Raw genomic sequence first — 17,052 nt, forward strand, 5'->3', positions numbered from 1 at the left:
ATATGGTTTCACTCTTATGTGGATCCTGAGAAACTTAACAGAAACCCATGGGGAGGGGAAGGAAAAAAAAAAGAGGTTAGAATGGAAGAGAGCCAAAGCATAAGAGACTCTTAAAAACTGAGAACAAACTGAGGGTTGATGGGGGGTGGGAGGGAGAGGAGGGTGGGTGATGGGTATTGAGGAGGGCACCTTTTGGGATGAGCACTGGGTGTTGTATGGAAACAATTTGACAATAAACTTCATATATTAAAAAAAATAAAATAAAAATATAGTCTCATGGTAGAGGTAGAAAAAAGAAACATGACTGCATGGACTTCCTAGTTATTCCCCATTATAGAAATTGTGGGGAAAATGACCTGAGAAACAATTACAATAGTTGATATTACAGTTTCTGAGAATTAAATACCTCTCTCTAAGGCAGTTTCAATACAGCTATGTGTTTGTATGTGTTAGTATATATACACATACAGAAATCTGTTAGCTATCAAACACTGGGTAGGAATTTCTTTTCAGGAGTGTATACATGTTTGTATTCAACCTACTTAACAGCTAAAAAAAAGATTTATTTACACCTTCTGGTTGGGTCTTATTTCTTAAGAATCATCCTACATGATACTATTTCTAGTGTAATTATTGTCATTATCCAGTCTTCTTTAATCTATGTTGTCACACGTTGTAACCATTTGCTCTTTGAAGGCAAAAGGCTGGTTGGAGTTTAACTTCTTTCTTTCTTTCTGGACATCCATGCCAGAGAATACAACTATCCTTTGCAGAAGAACTTCTTTCTAGCTGCATGAGAAGCTTGCACTATGATGAGGAGACCTAACCATCAGGAGACCTAACCAAGTAACTTGGGTTTCATTCATCAGTCCCTGGGTCACTATGAGTTCAGACCCTGCTCTAGCCAGGCTCAAAGGGAAGGGTGTGGGCAGGGTGATGTCCACATGGTGAAAGCCAGTCCTTTCCATGAGGCATCACTGAGAGGTGCTGCATCCCAGGAGGTTGGTGTGGGTGTCCGCCCTTATTCAGCCATCTGTTCAGATATTCCGATAGGGGTCTCTGTGCCAGCAGGGCCCATGGCGGATGAGGGTAAGCAGCAACACCACGAGGACACCAGACACCAGGCAAAAGGCAACAGCAAGGACGACCCTTAGAACTGTGGAAAAATTGGAAGACCCATAATGTAAAATTAATGGATTAGGAAAATATGAAGATTATAAAATGAGGAAAATAGGAAGATCACACATCAGTGTTGATTTCTGCCTTAATTGTAAAAATTCAGTGGTGTTTCTGAAGCAAGCTTGAAACCAGTAGAGTGTGCTGAAAAGACACTAGACTAGGAGTCAGGAAATGACCTAGGTTAGTTCTGGCATGACCTTTGACCTCTGAGTCTCAGCTCCTCCACCATAAAGGGAGGGTGATTGACTTAAGTATTTCTTTTTCCTTTCCTTTCCTTTCCTTTCCTTTCCTTTCCTTTCCTTTCCTTTCCTTTCCTTTCCTTTCCTTTCCTTTCCTTTCCTTTCCTTTCTTCTTCTTCTTCTTCTTCTTCTTCTTCTTCTTCTTCTTCTTCTTTTCTTCTTCTATTTTTTTTGACTGAAATATTTCTAAGGTCCTTTCCAGCATTAACTTCATGCATTTTTATACAGTTAAAATGATCAATTGTTCATGGTCTCAGTGTCAACAGAAATACTATCATTAATTGGGTCTAAAAGAAATGGAATATCATCTTTTAGTTTCTGAATTTGTTTTTCAATAAATACATTTTAGAGAAGAAACCTTGAGCACATGTTAACAATCACAAGCATTTTTAAGATAACTGTGTACCATTGCTAATCTGCACCTTTATTTACACATAGCCTTTTGATAGCTGACCAGTCATGGGGAGATATACGGGGTCATTTTTTATGAGATGCTATTCATTATTGCATATAGGAAGTTACCCTCCACACACACACACACACACACACACACACACACACGCACGCGCACACCCTGGTACACTGTAGTGTATCCATCATAAATATCAATTTGTACCATTTCTAAATGGATGTCTGATCTTCATTGTAAAACTAAAGGATTGGTGGTTGGTTTAGGCAGTGGGAGAGCAAACATCTCTCTGATCTGGCAGCTCCGTCTACAGAAGCCCTCATGCTCCATGGAACACAGTTGAAAATCACTTATTTAACCTAACCTTATCATTGTAGACATGAAAAAAAAAGAAGTAGAGAGATTAGATAATTTGGCTAAGGGTAAGCAGATAATTGTATTTGGGTTGGAATATATAGGTTTATCAGTCTCATGATTCACTAATGACTCAGTTCACTAATGACTTCCAAATTTAAATCTTCTGCACACTCAAGACTCATATATCCAACTGTGTACTTGACATATTCCCTTGGACATTGAATAGTCATTTCAATCTCAGCAAGTCCAAAACTGAATTCCCAATCCCTTCATGCCTTCCCCTGCCCCGAACTCTGTTCTTCCTGCAGCCTTCCTCATATCAGTTGATGGAAAATTCCTTCTTCTGTCTCAGCCCCATACTCTTGAAATTTCCTCTGATTTCCTCTATTTCTCTCACATCCTATAATCAATCTGTCAGTAAGTCCTGTTGTTCTTCCAAAAACTATATCTAGAAACCAATGATTTCTCCCCTTCTCTCCACCACCCAGGATTATTACAACATCCTCCTGACTTGTTCCCTAGCTTCTATACTTTCTTCCCTATGATCTATTTTCAACACAGCAGCCAAATGACTTCAATTCAAATCATGACACTCTTCTACCTAAAACAAAGTCTGCAATGAATGCTTATCTCACTCAGAATGAAAACCAAAGTCCTAACGATAACAGTTTATAAGGCTCTATACCATCAGGCCTGATTAACATAGATTTCGTCTCCTACCACCTTCCCTTCGCTTACTCTCTTTTGGCCACACAGGCCTTGTTGTTCCTCAGACGTGCCAGGCACACACCCATTTACAACCTTTGCTATAGTTACTACTATTGCCTAGATGCTCTTCTCATGAATCTCTGCATCAGGTAACTCTATTGCTTTCTTTGCTCAAATCTCATCTTCTTAATGAGGACTTTCTACTTAAAGGTGCAACCAATATGCCCTTTCCCCATTCCCACCCCCATCTTGGCACTTGGGATCCTCACCTACCAAAGTACTTATTTATTATATTTGTTACTCATTATCCAACCCTCTCTCCCTCTAATAGAATGTAAGCTTCATGAAGGCAGAAAACTTTGTCTTTTTGTTCATGAATGTATCCCTGGCAGTTAGAACAATACCTGGCACATAGGAGATGCTCAATAAATATTTGTGGAAAGAATGAATGATTTAGAACTCACAGGTTCTCAATTTTTAGTTCAGTGCTTTTCTCACAATGTCAGGATGCCTCTTAGCATCACGAGAAGATTAATATTAATAAAGTTAGATCGTGGTGGATGGGTGCCATTACCCCTGCGAATGGAGTTTATATAAAGGTGGAGGAAACTGAAGAGAATTGAGGAAGGAAGGAAGGAAAGAGCTAAATAAAATGGGGGAAGAAGGCAGAGACTAATGATTCTTCAAAGTTAATGTTCATGGATGACTATCTGTATTTGGAAATGTATTTTCAATTATTTTTATTGGCTACATTGTCATAATAGTCCCATGGACCATACTTCCCCAATATTTCCCCTTCCTTCAGTCTTTCCTAGACATGCAGTGGGCACACACTATATGCCAGGTCAGCGGTGTGTTGGGTTCTGGGGTTCCCTGATCCCTGATTTTGAGATCATCAATATCTAGTGGGAGAACCAGATAGACAATTATGAGATCATGTGATAAATAGTAAAATAGAAGTATAAAAGACATGCCATTGGAGTAGAGAAAAAGTTGCAATTAATACAAAGCTTTCTATTTAGAAGAGAAAGAGGTTGGAAAGTCTTCTGAGAAAATGATAAGATATGAGCAGGCCTTTGAGGTAAATAAGACTTTTCCATGAGACAGAATGAGTTGCACAAGAGTGTGTTTGGGAAATAATGAGCAGTTGCACGTGGCTGGAGTATAGTTTCTGGTGAGTTAAGACTAGACAGGTAGGTTGAGGCCTAGGTTTTAGAAGGTCTGGTTTGTCGTGGGTACATGGAAATCATCAGCAATTATGACACATGGAAGTGACATGGCCCAATTTGTATTTAAAAAAAGAAAACAACTACAGAGAAAGATAGGGTGGTGGAGACACTCTAGGCCTGATGGCTGTTAAAATGCCTTTGACAAGATACTTAGGGTTCAGCACTGGAAGTGTGGTTGACATTGCAGATGAAGGAATTCTAGGATACTCTTGCAGTAGAATTGACAGGTTCTGTGATGGATTACAATGTACTGGTAAAGGAGAAGTGGAGTCACGGCCACCCATGGGTTCTAGCTTGGGTGAAGAAGATGATTAGGCTATGAACGGAGATTGGAAGCCCATTAAAAAGGATCAGTTTGGAGTGGAGGAGATAATACATTTTATTTCAAATGTAGGATTGAGATGGGTTAATATCCTTGTAGAAATGATCAGTAGGCAGCTGAAAAAAACAGATCTAGAATTCTATATGCAGATGTGGAAATAAGGATTGTAGATGTAAGAAGATGCAGGCCTGGGTAATGCTGGCTCATGGCGAGGGTAGAATGACGGAACCAAGGACAAGCCAGTAGGATGTTATCATTTAGGGGGTTGGAGGAAGATATGAGTCTAAGAGCGTAGAAAAGACTCAGGAGAGACTCTTTCTCCCTCTCCTAAATTAAAAAAAAATTTTTTTTAATGTTTTTAGTTATTTTTGAGACAGAGAGAAAGCACAAGCTGGGGAGGGGCAGAGAGAGAGGGAGACAGGAACCCAAGAGGGCTCCATGCCGACAGCACAGAGCCCGATGTGGGGCTCAAACTCATGAGCTGTGAGATCATGACCTGAGCCGAATTTGGATGCTTAGCGGACTGAGCCACCCAGGTGCCCCATATCTCCTCAATTTTTAAAAATTTATGCTCCCTTGTACTGAGAAGCATTTTGTGAGTTTGATAGAGTAATGTTCTAGGGTCTGAGAAAGAAAGCGATCAGTTGCATCTTACTGCGAAGAGGTAGGACCGGTAATGACGGACAAGCTCTCCTACTGCACAGGAACACATGAAAGCCACTGAAGGCAGTGTGAATCAGCACTGCCCTTCTGAGATCTATTTTGGCAATGTGTATCAAAAAGCCTCTTCCTCTCGCCATTACTCCTGAAGTCCTGTATACTCTTCCTCTTTCCTGTTTGAATAAGTCTGTCCGCGTCCTCATCCTTGGATTACTGCAACAGTCTCCCAGCTGTGCTCCCTGCTCTCAGTCCCACTGCTCTCTGATCCTCTCTCCCCACTGAGGACAGAGGTCTTTCTAAAACAAGAAGCCAATCCCATCATCTGTCCTCTGCCGAAAACCTCTTAATGACTAGAGCTATTCAACTTGACCTGAGACACTTAATGTCCGCCTTCCCAGTGTTTGCACTATGACCGGACATACTCCTTCCTGTTCCTAAAATGCCCCATGTTGTCTTTAGCCTCTGGGCTTCTACACATTTTCTTTTGTCTGTAATACTCTCCTCTCTCCTCACCTCTACTCACCCTGTTAATTCCTTCTTTCCTTCAGGCTTTGGTTTATTTTTTTTAATTAAAAAAAATGTTTATTTATTTTGAGAGAGAGAGTGAGTAGGGGAGGGACAGACAGAGAGGGAGAGAGAGAATCTCTAGCAGGCTCCACACTGACAGTGCAGAGCCTGATGCAGGGCTCAAACCCCCAAACCATAAAATCATGACCTGAGCCAAAATCAAGTGTTGGACGCTCAACTAAGCCACCCAGGTGCTCCCAGGCTTTGGTTTAAACAGCACCCCCTTTGAGAAGCCTTCTCTGACCCCTTAGACTTAAGCTAGTTTCCTTTCCCCTATGTCCTTTATTATAGCATTACCATACTTAACTGTTAGGGCTTATTTAATTTTTTATCCCCCTGTCCTCCCTGCCAAGGGGTCCAGGTCACATGGGGACAATTTTCTTGTATTGCTGCTACTTTCTCAACAAACTTAACACCTGCTACATAGGCACATATTGGGTACATGAGAGGTACTCAAAAAATACCTGTTATTAAATATTCATTAAAAAGTTTTTTTTTAAATGTTTTTACTTATTTTTGAGACAGAGAGAGACAGAGGTTGAGCAGGGGAGGGGCAGAGAGAGGGGGAGACACAGAATCTGAAGCAGGCTCCAGGCTCTGAGCTGTCAGCACAGAGCCCCATGCAGGGCTCGAACTCATGGAGTGTGAGATCATGACCTGAGCTGAAGTCGGATGCTTAACCAACTGAGCCACCCAGGCACCCCATTAAATATTCATATACTTTGACCCACTAATTCAAGTTTTGGGCATTTGTCCCAGGGGAATAGTCAACAAGACAGTGTGGGATGGAAAGGGAAGATGATATAGTAGAAATATGGTGTTAGAGACTGTGAAGCTTGAACCCTGACCCTAACACTTGTGGCATGTTGTTTTCTGAGGCTATTTTCTTCTCTGTAAAGTGGGGATATGTCCTATTGACAGGAAAACAAACAGGTCACTGAGCTAGGTGCCATGACTTTCAAAAGGGAAGTTTCCACAAAGAGATGGAAGAACATCATTTTACGGAATAGTTCAGGAGTGAGCGAGGAGGAAATACAGAATACAAACGATTAGTTCAAGAAAATTGGGATTGAAGAGAGTGAGATGGAGCAGGCACTTGAGATGTCCTTTGATGAGAGATGTAGGCATTTCCTAGTAGAAGGAAGCCAACACAGAGGAAGAAAAAGAAGCTAAGCTTCACTGAGGTCCCAGGAAACGAGGGGTGGGATCATACACATGAGGAAAGGATACTCAGGGAGTAACATGTTTTCTTGAGGAGTAGCAGTAGAGTCAAGTTAAGGCTACTAATATATTTGGTGGTAGTGACAGGAGAATCTAAAAGAGTTTTCAGTGGACTATCTTGCTCTTCTAAGGACATCTCACTAGAATTAAACAAGCCAAGATGAACTTGAAAGTTTGGGGAAAATAACAAGGCCTTCCTGTAGAACTCAGGAAAAGGGTCCAGGAAGGGTGAATACTTTGGCCAAACAGCGTTGAAAGAACCAGCTGGGATTGAAGTAGAAATTTCAATATTCATAATTTGAAATGGTAACAATAGGCTTCTGTTCCAACTTAGCAGATCAGAATGCCAACACTGCGTGGTTGGTTTAACCAAGGGTTGGATATTGTTGTGGTGGGCAGGGTATAGGATGGGCCACTATTATGTCAGAATTGCCTAGGCTGAGGACAGGAGGGGGAGTGAGGAGTGAGCTGGCATATATACCAGAGCAAGTTCCCAATGCCATTAATGAATGATGACACATGTCCTGGGAAACTGATGATAGTAGCAACAAGAATGAGAAACAGGTGCTATAACTGGCTTCATCTCTGAGGGAGGAGGGGTGCTGGAAGGGGTATCAATGAACAGTGGCTCCAAAAAGCAATAGGAGAACAAAAGAATGCCAAGCTGACAACGCTGAAAACAGGCCAAATAATACAGACATATTGGTATATACATATATGTATGTAGTTGGTGACTGGGTCTTTATAGTACACTCCCATTTGAGGCTCATTCATAGCTTCTCTCCCCTATTTATTGAACAAGTGAGTTCTAAGCTCCTGATACCTGGGTCCAGCCATGAAGAAGCCAGGCTAAGTGTGAAGGGCTGAACATTTATTCAATTAGCAAATACTGACTGAAGGTACCAGGTTCTAGGCATTGTCTGAAGATTTAAGGAGGGAAAGGGTAATGATCTTGCCATTAGGAAGCTCATGGTTGAATCTTGGGCATGTGTATATTTGCTGAAGATTTACAAAGATTTTTATAAGGAGAAACTTGAACTTCCCACCATTAATTCTCCTTCCCACTAAGTATGTGGTGCTGGAGATTGAGGGAGAGGGGTGGGAGAGTGCTAGCAATGAAAGTCTGACTGCGTTAGTAAAATTTTGGAATTAAGAAAGTATTTTCTAAAAAGGGATTTTATTTTCAAGTAACATAGTATGGAACTTAGACTTATCATGAATTCCCCAGCAAAGAGTCTGCTTACTTTAATTGATATGACAGTGATATTAATTGGGTCTACTAACGCTAGTGAATAACACTGCTTACAGGTATGGGTAGGATTTCATGGGTGGCAGAGTAGCCAGGCATTCTGCACATACACGATGTGTCCTGTATTTAATGGTTTGTCCTGCTTCCTGTATTGGCTTTCTCAGGACACCCTAAATGTTCTGTAGCCATTTTTTTCTGAGTAAATTATAAAAATTCAGCAGTTAAAGCTATTATTCAAATTGATTTGGGCACCCTATTTGCTAAATTTTGTGCCCTACTAAGGAATCATTCAATGCGTATACGCTTCCATGCTCTGGCGTGCTTCATGGTGTCTCTGGCAAGGCAAATAGGATTTCCTGTCCCAGGAATTTCCTAACACTGAAAACAGTCTGTCTTCCTGAAATTTTTACCTGATACCCCAAGCAGCACTCTTTGAGACCATATAGAACAAATCAAATCCCTTTTCCTTAAAGAACTTCAGATATTGAATTTGCTTTGTTGGAGACCACCTCATGTTATAAACTCTTAAGTTTTCTATGAGCTCAATCCACTGGTGTGTTAGTAAACTGGATCAAAACCACAAAAGACAAAACCCTGGTTTGTGGCATATGCTGATTTCTGTGATGAAGACGCTCCAGCCATGACACCATGACCAATTTCATGCTGCCAAAGTCAAGTGATTGAACTCAGAGTTGGGAAGGGCTGTGCACATTCCACTCTCGAGGTTGGTATGTGTTGGCTCCAGCACACCGATGCTTCAGTTTTTGTTTTATTAACATATTTTGCTAATTGGTTTCACTCCATTTGAATACTGAATTGATACTGGTGTCTTGAGGAAAAGAATTTTATAAATACTCTACAGCGAGATTTGCGAAGAGGAGGTGACATATTGGCTATGGAGGATAAAGGAAAGGATGGGCTCAAAAATACCCCCCAGGTTAGCAGGTATTGCTGCTGATCAAGATAGAGACGATATGTTCAGGGAGGAAAGGTAAGTGATCTATACATCCATTGGGCAAATATTTAGTGAGCACTAATTCATGTCAGGCACAGGTATTTCTGAGACAGATTGAGAACACAACAGATAAAAACCCTTGCTCTTGTGCCGTTGATATTTGATCTAATTAGAATTGGACCCTTGAAGGAAACCTGTGGGAATCTCATTGGACCCAGAACCTTCTGCTGAGTAAGTGCTTGAAGTAACCCAGCTTCAAGCCACTAAGAGATTTGATAAATGGCTTTCTAGTACCTTGTGCTGTACCATTAGAAACCTCCATCCAAACTGACTTCACATGGTGCAATTGTTACCTCTTACAGGTAGCCCTTGCTGACATTCCTTACTGCCTACTGCCTCCCTCCCTCTGAATCCAGTTAACTCTTGTTCCATAGCAACCCTTGTGGTGGTAAGATATAACCCTTGTTATTCTGTGTAATATGTATCTTTTTGCTTCCCCACTGGGTTGTAAATTTCCCAAGGGTGTTTTCTTGCAAGTTCCATCTTAATAGATAAAGCAGAGCCATCCATCAGCTTAACCTTTTTCTGAAGTAGTAAAGACCAAACTAAACTCATTTTCAATGAAAAATATTCACCTAAGCCAGTCAAAATCATTTTTACTTTACATTAATATTTTCCCTCCTGTTACATTAAAAATAAAATCCCCAAATAAAAATGTAGCCCCTAAAATCTGCCCGTCACGTATTTTATTCTAATTAAACACACACACACTTTTCAAAAATCATTTTAAAAGTAATGTTTTTGAACTCCCTACTAATGACTTTATTCACTAGTTTACATTTGTCTTATTGTGGAGGAAAGTTACATGCATGGGGGAGGAAGAGTAATCAGAGAGCAGCCCTGGGGACAAATATTGCCTTGGGAAAAAATAATGCAAATAAATATATGAATCAGTGTCTCAAGTCAGTCGTTCAATGACTCACTGGGAGAGGGAATGGTTTTTCCTCTGGACTCTGGCACCCAGCGGAAACCATCTCTAGAAAACATTTCATCTTTTTCTACAATGGTAACGTAGCACAGTGTTCTCTAGGCATGTTACATCTGCCACATGGCAAATCTACAAGACTCTAAAGAGTGCCATTTGAATATGATTTCTTCTTGCATAGTGAGTAGTTTCAGCAGGGCCAGGAGTTTGCTTAGGTTTTCTGAAGATAATCGGGATCAAAACCTTACACGTTCCTTTCGTCCTCAGAACAGCTATCACAGCCATACTTTTCAACATTCTGGTAAGTTTTGATCTTGAAGGCATTCAGGAACGCTCTTACATTTCTAATTTTGTTCCAGTTTGATATGTATCATACTTCCTCTCCCAAATCAACTCCACATTCAACATGTCTTACCATCTTCCAAGAGAAACCACTCATGCAGGGTACTCATCTCTGATGGGTTGTGCCTAAATATTGTGCTCTCACCAAATTACTTATTTGCCAGGATGTCTGCTCTCCAAGAGCTGCCATATATATTATATACAGCAAAGTTTTCTGGCAAATTTGCTTTTGGTTTCTTCAAAAGTAACATGGATTTTCCAGGGCTAAAGGATACAAAGAGGTGTTTATTTTTCAGCTTTTCTACCCAATTAGTTTTAACACAAATATATAAAGATAGTACCAGTGTCCCGGTGGAGGTGATTTCTCCGGATTGTTCCACTGTATCCATTTATCTGCCTCTCCTTGTGAGAAGGCTGGAACTAACAGTTCCAAAGCTGGTCCTCTGCCCATTTGCCTAGGATGAACTTCTTCCCTTCCTTGGTCTCACCCTAGATTGTGGATTTTGTTTGAAATCTGTTCCACTTCAGACACTTCAAGAGCAACCTCATTAATCCTGCTCAAATGAAATCTGGGAGTCTTTAAAAAAAAAAAAACCAAAAGGCTCTATGTGGCCAGTTCATGGCAACCCCAAGAACTTTGATTTAAGTTTTGCCTCTGATTATGTTTTGACATGATGCTTTTTTTCCGTAAACACTGAAAAAACCAAGTCAAGGTTTAGGCAAGTAGGGGCAGGGCCTCGTGGAGAGGTTGGAGTTGCCTGAAGTTGGGGGGGGTCCCCGAAACACACAATTATCACCTCAAACCTAATTCCCTCAAAGCTGGGAGTGACGGCTGAGTGATATTCTCAAAGCACCACCTGTCTGGAGAAAGGGTATTCTGCCTTCTCTACAGAGCTCTGCATGTACACTAATCCATAACATCCTCAGTAAGTACCTTGGTCGTTGCTTGTGGTCATACACTCCGTGGACCAGTCTTGGGGGATCACAGGGGCAACCAGCTCAGCAAACTTGGTCAGAGGACAGCTGGGAGTGCAGCCTGGCAGTGTGAGGGGATATGGTTCGTGCTGCGTCTCATTCCGATAGTACATCTCTATGAAATACTCCCTGGTGAAAGAAGGTAGAAGAGAGAGCTGTTAGTTCTGTGTTGTTGAACTGCCATTGAATATTTTCCCATCTGGCCTGTAACGTGTCAGCTGTAGGACTAGGGGAAGAATATACAGGAATGAGTAGATATGAGCTAACTTAGGTGTGGGAATACGGAGTTGGGGCCAGTGGGCCAGATCCAGAGGGTAGAAATGGGAGGACTGGTTTGTTAGTTAACCAGGGGCAAAGGAGGTAGGGACCAGGAAGCTTAATCAGAGAGGGAGCTACCAGGTGGTGGTTGGGGGAGTTGGGGGTGATTTGATGAGCCTTTGAGTAAAAAGTGGGGATCAGGTGGGGTGTTGGGTTTTCTTTCTATTCTCTCCCCTTCATGATCCCCATTTGCTTCATTTTATTTTCCTCTCTCAGTATTTCTTGTAGCCTTTCCCCTGAATGAAGGTGTCTCTCTTCTCCTTGGCCAGGCAATAACTTGGAAACATATGTGCTTAAATATACATCAAGATTTTATCAAAATTACATCTCAGAAAGAGGGTGTGGGTGCATACCTAGGTAATTTATACTCCCTCATACTCGATACTTTACTTGAAAAAACAAGGTGTTGTTTCAGGAAAAACCACTGGCCTTTGCCAACCTTGTAAAACTAGTACGAGGGGCTTATGGAAGTCTTTTGCCAAACACGCAGGAGAGAAATTCAAGTAGGATTTAGTGATCATTCTTGCCGTAGTAACCTCACAACTGCCACTGTTGGGTTGTTGTTATAAACAAGCCTTTAAAACATCACTTTGAAAGCCACATAAACAGTATTAACCGCAAATATTCACTTAGAGAAATGTTTTTAAAAACTTCCCAATATTATGTGAATGAGTGCTTATACCCCGGGATAATTTTCCAGTGACAGCATCTTTTATCTCAAGATGATATGGCAAACATAACTAACAGTCAATCAAAATTTGTGATTCTCTTTCTACTGAATAGAGTTATGGCTGAAAATGGACTACATTTCCCAGACTCCCTTGTACCTCGGTGGGACCAAGTGACTACAGGTATTCCTTGGAGATGTTGTGGGTTTAGTTTCAGACTACTGAAAGAAAGCAAATATCACAATAAAGTGATTGAAAGGAATTATTTGATTTCCTAGTGCATGTAAAAGTCATGTATATTATGGGGAGCCTGAGTGGCTCAGTCGGTTAAGCGTCTGACTTCGGCTCAGGTCATGATCTCACAGTTCGTGAGTTCAAGCCCCACGTCGGGCTCTGGGCTGACAGCTCGGAGCCTGGAGCCCGCTTCAGATTCTGTGTCTCCCTCTGTCTGCCCCTCAGCCGCTTGCACTCTGTCTCTTGCATTGTCTCAAAAATAAATAAAAACATAAAAAAAAAAAAGTCATGTATATTCTATATAGTAGTCTACTAACTGTGTAACAGCATATGTCTAAAAAATGTGTGTAACCTAATTAAAAATACTTTATTGCTAAAAAATGCTAACCATCATCAGAGTTTTCAGTCAATTGTAATCTTTTTGCTGGTGGAGGGTCATGCCTCTGTATTGGTGACTGCTGACTGCAGGGTGGTGGTTGCTGAAGGTGAGGGTGACTGGCAATTTCTTAAAATAAGACGACAGTGAAATTTGCCACATCAGTTAGTTGACTCTTCCTTTCCTGAACAATTTCTCTGCAGCATGTGATGCTGTTTGACAGTATTTTACCCACAGAAGAACTTCCTTCAAAAGTGGAGTCAATCCTCTCTAACCCTGCCACTGCTTTATTAACTAAGTTCATGTGATATTCTAAATCCTTTGTTGTCACCTCAACAGTCTTCTCAGCATCTGTAGCAGAAGTAGGTTCATCTCAAGAAACCACTTTCTTTGCTCATCCATTCAAATTTTGTCATGAGATTGCAGCAATTCAGTCCCATCTTCAGGCTCCACTTCTAATTCTAGTTCTCTTGCTGTTTCTACCACATCTGCACTGAAGTCTTAAACCCCAATCATCCATGAGGGTTTTGGAATCAACTTCTTCCAAACTTCTGTTAATGTTGATATTTTGACTTCTTCCCGTGAATCATGAATGTTCTTAATGGCATCTAGAACAGTGAATCCTTTCAATTTGCTTGACCCCAATCCATCAGAGAGGAATCACTAGTGTATCTATGGCAGCTAGAGCCTTCCAAAAGGTGTTTGTCAAATCATAAGATTTGAAAGTCAAAACTGCTCCTTGATCCATGGGCTGCAGAATGAATGTTGTGTTCTCAGGCATGAAAACATTAATCTCATTGTACATCTCCATTAGAGCTCTTGGGTGACCAGGTGCATTGTCAATAAACAGTAATATTTTAAAAGGATATTCTTCTGAGCAGGTCTCAAAAGTAGGCTTTTGTAAAATACTATTTCAGTAAACCATGTTATAAACAGATGTGCAGTCATCCAGTTTTGTTGTTCCATTTACAGAACACAGGTACATTAGATTTAGCATACTTCTTAAGGGTCTTAGGATTTCCCAAGTGGTAAATGAGCACTGGCTTCAACTTAAAGTCACCAGCTGCATTAGACCCTAACGAGGGAGGCAGCCTGTCCTTTGAAGCTTTGAAGTCACGCATTGACTTCTCTCTAGCTGTGAAAGTCCTAGATGGCCTCTTCTTCCAATAGAAGGTTGGTTCATCTACATTGAAAACGTGTTGTTTACTGCAGCCACCTTCATTAATGATCTCAGCTAGATCTTCTGGGTCACTTGCTGCAGCCTCTCCATTGGCATTTGCTGCTTCATCTTGCATTTTTATGTTATGGAGACGGCTTCTTTTCCTAGACCTCATGAACCAATCAATCTCTGCTGGCTTCCAGCTTTTCCTCTGCAGCTTCCTCCCTCTCTCAGCCCTCACAGAATTGAAGAGAGTCTGGGCTTGCTCTGGATTAGACTTTGGCTTAAAGGAATGTTGTGGCTGGTTTGATCTTTTATGGAGACCATTAAGACTTTCTCCATATAAGCAATAGACTGTTTTGTTTCCTTATCATTTATGTACTCCCTGGAGCAGCACTTTTAATTTCCTTCAAGAATTTTTCCTTTGCATTCACAACTTGGCTACCTGTGTGGCACTAAAGGTCTAGCTTTCGGCCTATCTCAGCTTTCAACATTCCTCCCTCACTAAGCTTAATCATTTCTAGTTTTTGACTTAAAGTTTGACACATGCAACTCTTCTCTTCACTTGAACACTTAGAGGCTGTTGTAGGGTTATTAACTGGCCTGATTTCAATATTGTTGTGTCTCAGGGAGTAGAGAAGCCCAAGGAGAGGGAAAGACAGAGAGAGTGAGAGTAAGAGTGAGAGTGAGAGAAAGAGAGAGAGCGAGAGAGAGAGAAAATGGCCGGTTGGTGGAACAGTCAGAACACACACATTTATCTACTAAGTTCACAGTCTTATATGAATGTGGCTCATGGTGCCCCAATACAATTACAATAGTAACATAAAAGATCACTGATCACAGATCACCAAACAAATATAATAATAGTGAAAACTTCGAAATATGGCGAGAATTACCAAAATGTGATACAGAGACACAAAATGAGCAATTGCTGCCAAAAAAAATAGCAGCTGTCAAAAAAATTGCTTAACACAAGTTTTCCACAAACGTTCAATTTGTAAACTATGCAATAACTATGAAGTGCAATAAAGTGAAGTACAATAAAATGAGGTATGCCTATCATTTTAGCCAGTAGAATGCAAGCAGAAGTGATATGTGCCCCTTCTGGGTTAAGGTGGTTGATAAACAGGTTGTCTTCTCTACCCTCTCATTTCTTTCTGTAAGTTGCCTGCAGGTGAGCACAGCACTCTTGAAAACTATTGGTCCAAAAGATGGAAGCCTGGGGGTGCCTGGGTGGCTCAGTCGGTTAAGCGTCTGACTTCAGCTCAGGTCATGATTCGGTTTGTGAGTTCAAGCCCTGTGCCGAACTCTGTGCTGACAGCTCAGAGCCTGGAGCCTGCTTCGGATTCTGTGTCTCCCTCTCTTTCTCTCTGCCCCTCTCCCACTTGTGCTCTGTCTCTCAAAAATAAATAAACATTAAAAAAATTAAAAAATAAAAGATGGAAGCCTGGGTCCCCTAATCACGCCATGGGTGAATCAACTCCTATTAGCTGGGGACATCTCTACTAGAGTATTAGATATGTGAGAAAGAAATGTCCATTGGGGTAAACCTCTGGGAATCTGAGGTTCATTTGTACAGCAGCTAAAATTACCCTTATTTGTTAATATATCTGGAAAACAGTTTTTAGGGGACTCAAAATGGACTCTAGTGGTAAAGACACAAGTTAAGATGCATACAAAGAGTTTGGATAAAATTGTTTCATGAAATCTGAAAGTGGAATAAAGCGATATTTTTAACTTAGTGAATTATTTTACATTTTACTTTACTTTACTTTAATTTTATGAGAGAGAGTCCATGAGCAGGGGAGGGATAGAGGGAGAGGGAGAATCTTATGCAGGCTCTACGCCGATGCAGGGCTTGATCTCATGACCATTTATGAGGTCATGATCTGAGCCAAAATCAAGATTCGGATGCTCAACCAACTGAGCCACCCAGGTGCTCCTTTAGTATTTGATTTTAAATTTATGTACCTAACTGAAAATTAAATATTAAAAAATATTTAAGCTAATAATAATAAAACCTGAGATCAAGTGGTGTTGATTGTGAAAAGCACCTTTTAGATACCTACCCCTTCTCAAGATACAATTCCATTATGTGGCAGGAAGCATAGGGAGGAAGGATTCCATTGTAAACATCTAGTGCCATCTGCAAGCCAGCCACGGTAGTATCATGCTGTGGGGATTTGAAACAAATCATTTTTGATCTTTACCTCTGGTTCAGATGTACGTCCCATAGGTAGTTTTAAGCACTTGTAGAAAACCATGATGGTTTCCGATCCAATTAAATTTGCCGTAACCCCAATGACTCAAGGGGTAGAGAGGGGAAGAACTAATTTTGGTTGAGCATCTGTTGTGTGCTAGGCAGTGAGACTTAAATACATATTATTTCCATTACAAAGATGAGCAAACAGACCCAGAGATATTAAGTAACTTGCTTAATGTCATATAACCCTGAAATGGAAGAAGTAAATTTGAGTCAAGTTTTCTGCTTTTGTCCCTTGCCTTTTCTAGCGGAACATCTCTGTTTTAGCTGGTTTTACTGATTTGCATTACATTTTAAAATATTTTGGAACACATTAGTGCTAGATTGTATTTCTTCTACAGATTAGAATAATCTGTGATTTTAAAGTTGGGGAAGAATATGTAAGGTTATAAATATCAGGGAAGACAAAAATGTAAGGAAATGGAGAGCACAGCTTAAAAGTAATTGTTAAAGGTTTATCCCAGTGTGGCTGGAAGGCATAGGGGACTGGTTTTTCAGTCTTAGTTTTGCCACTAATTAACTACACAATCTTTGAAAGTCCTCAGCTTCTCTATCGACAAATGGGCATAACATTTGGTTGCCTAAATTATATGGCAGTGTACATATATTAAAAAGGGGTTAGAACTAATTTACTAGA

General features: G+C 40.7%; 1 protein-coding gene across 1 annotated transcript in view; it reads right to left on the bottom strand.

The window, feature by feature from the left end:
- Positions 1-249: 249 nt before the first annotated feature.
- The window catches only part of ACP3 (acid phosphatase 3), a 46,298-nt gene continuing 29,495 nt past the window's right edge, over positions 250-17,052 (bottom strand). Inside the window, exons 9-11 of the mRNA XM_042903030.1 lie at positions 16,222-16,325; positions 11,357-11,526; positions 250-1,156 (exon numbers count right to left, since the gene is read on the bottom strand). Coding sequence (XP_042758964.1) covers positions 1,038-1,156; positions 11,357-11,526; positions 16,222-16,325 — 393 coding nt within the window. The 3' untranslated portion in view covers positions 250-1,037. The remainder of the gene's footprint in view (positions 1,157-11,356; positions 11,527-16,221; positions 16,326-17,052) is intronic.

This window comes from Panthera leo, chromosome C2, assembly GCF_018350215.1.
Source record: "Panthera leo isolate Ple1 chromosome C2, P.leo_Ple1_pat1.1, whole genome shotgun sequence".
NCBI classification, from domain to species: Eukaryota; Metazoa; Chordata; class Mammalia; order Carnivora; family Felidae; genus Panthera; species Panthera leo.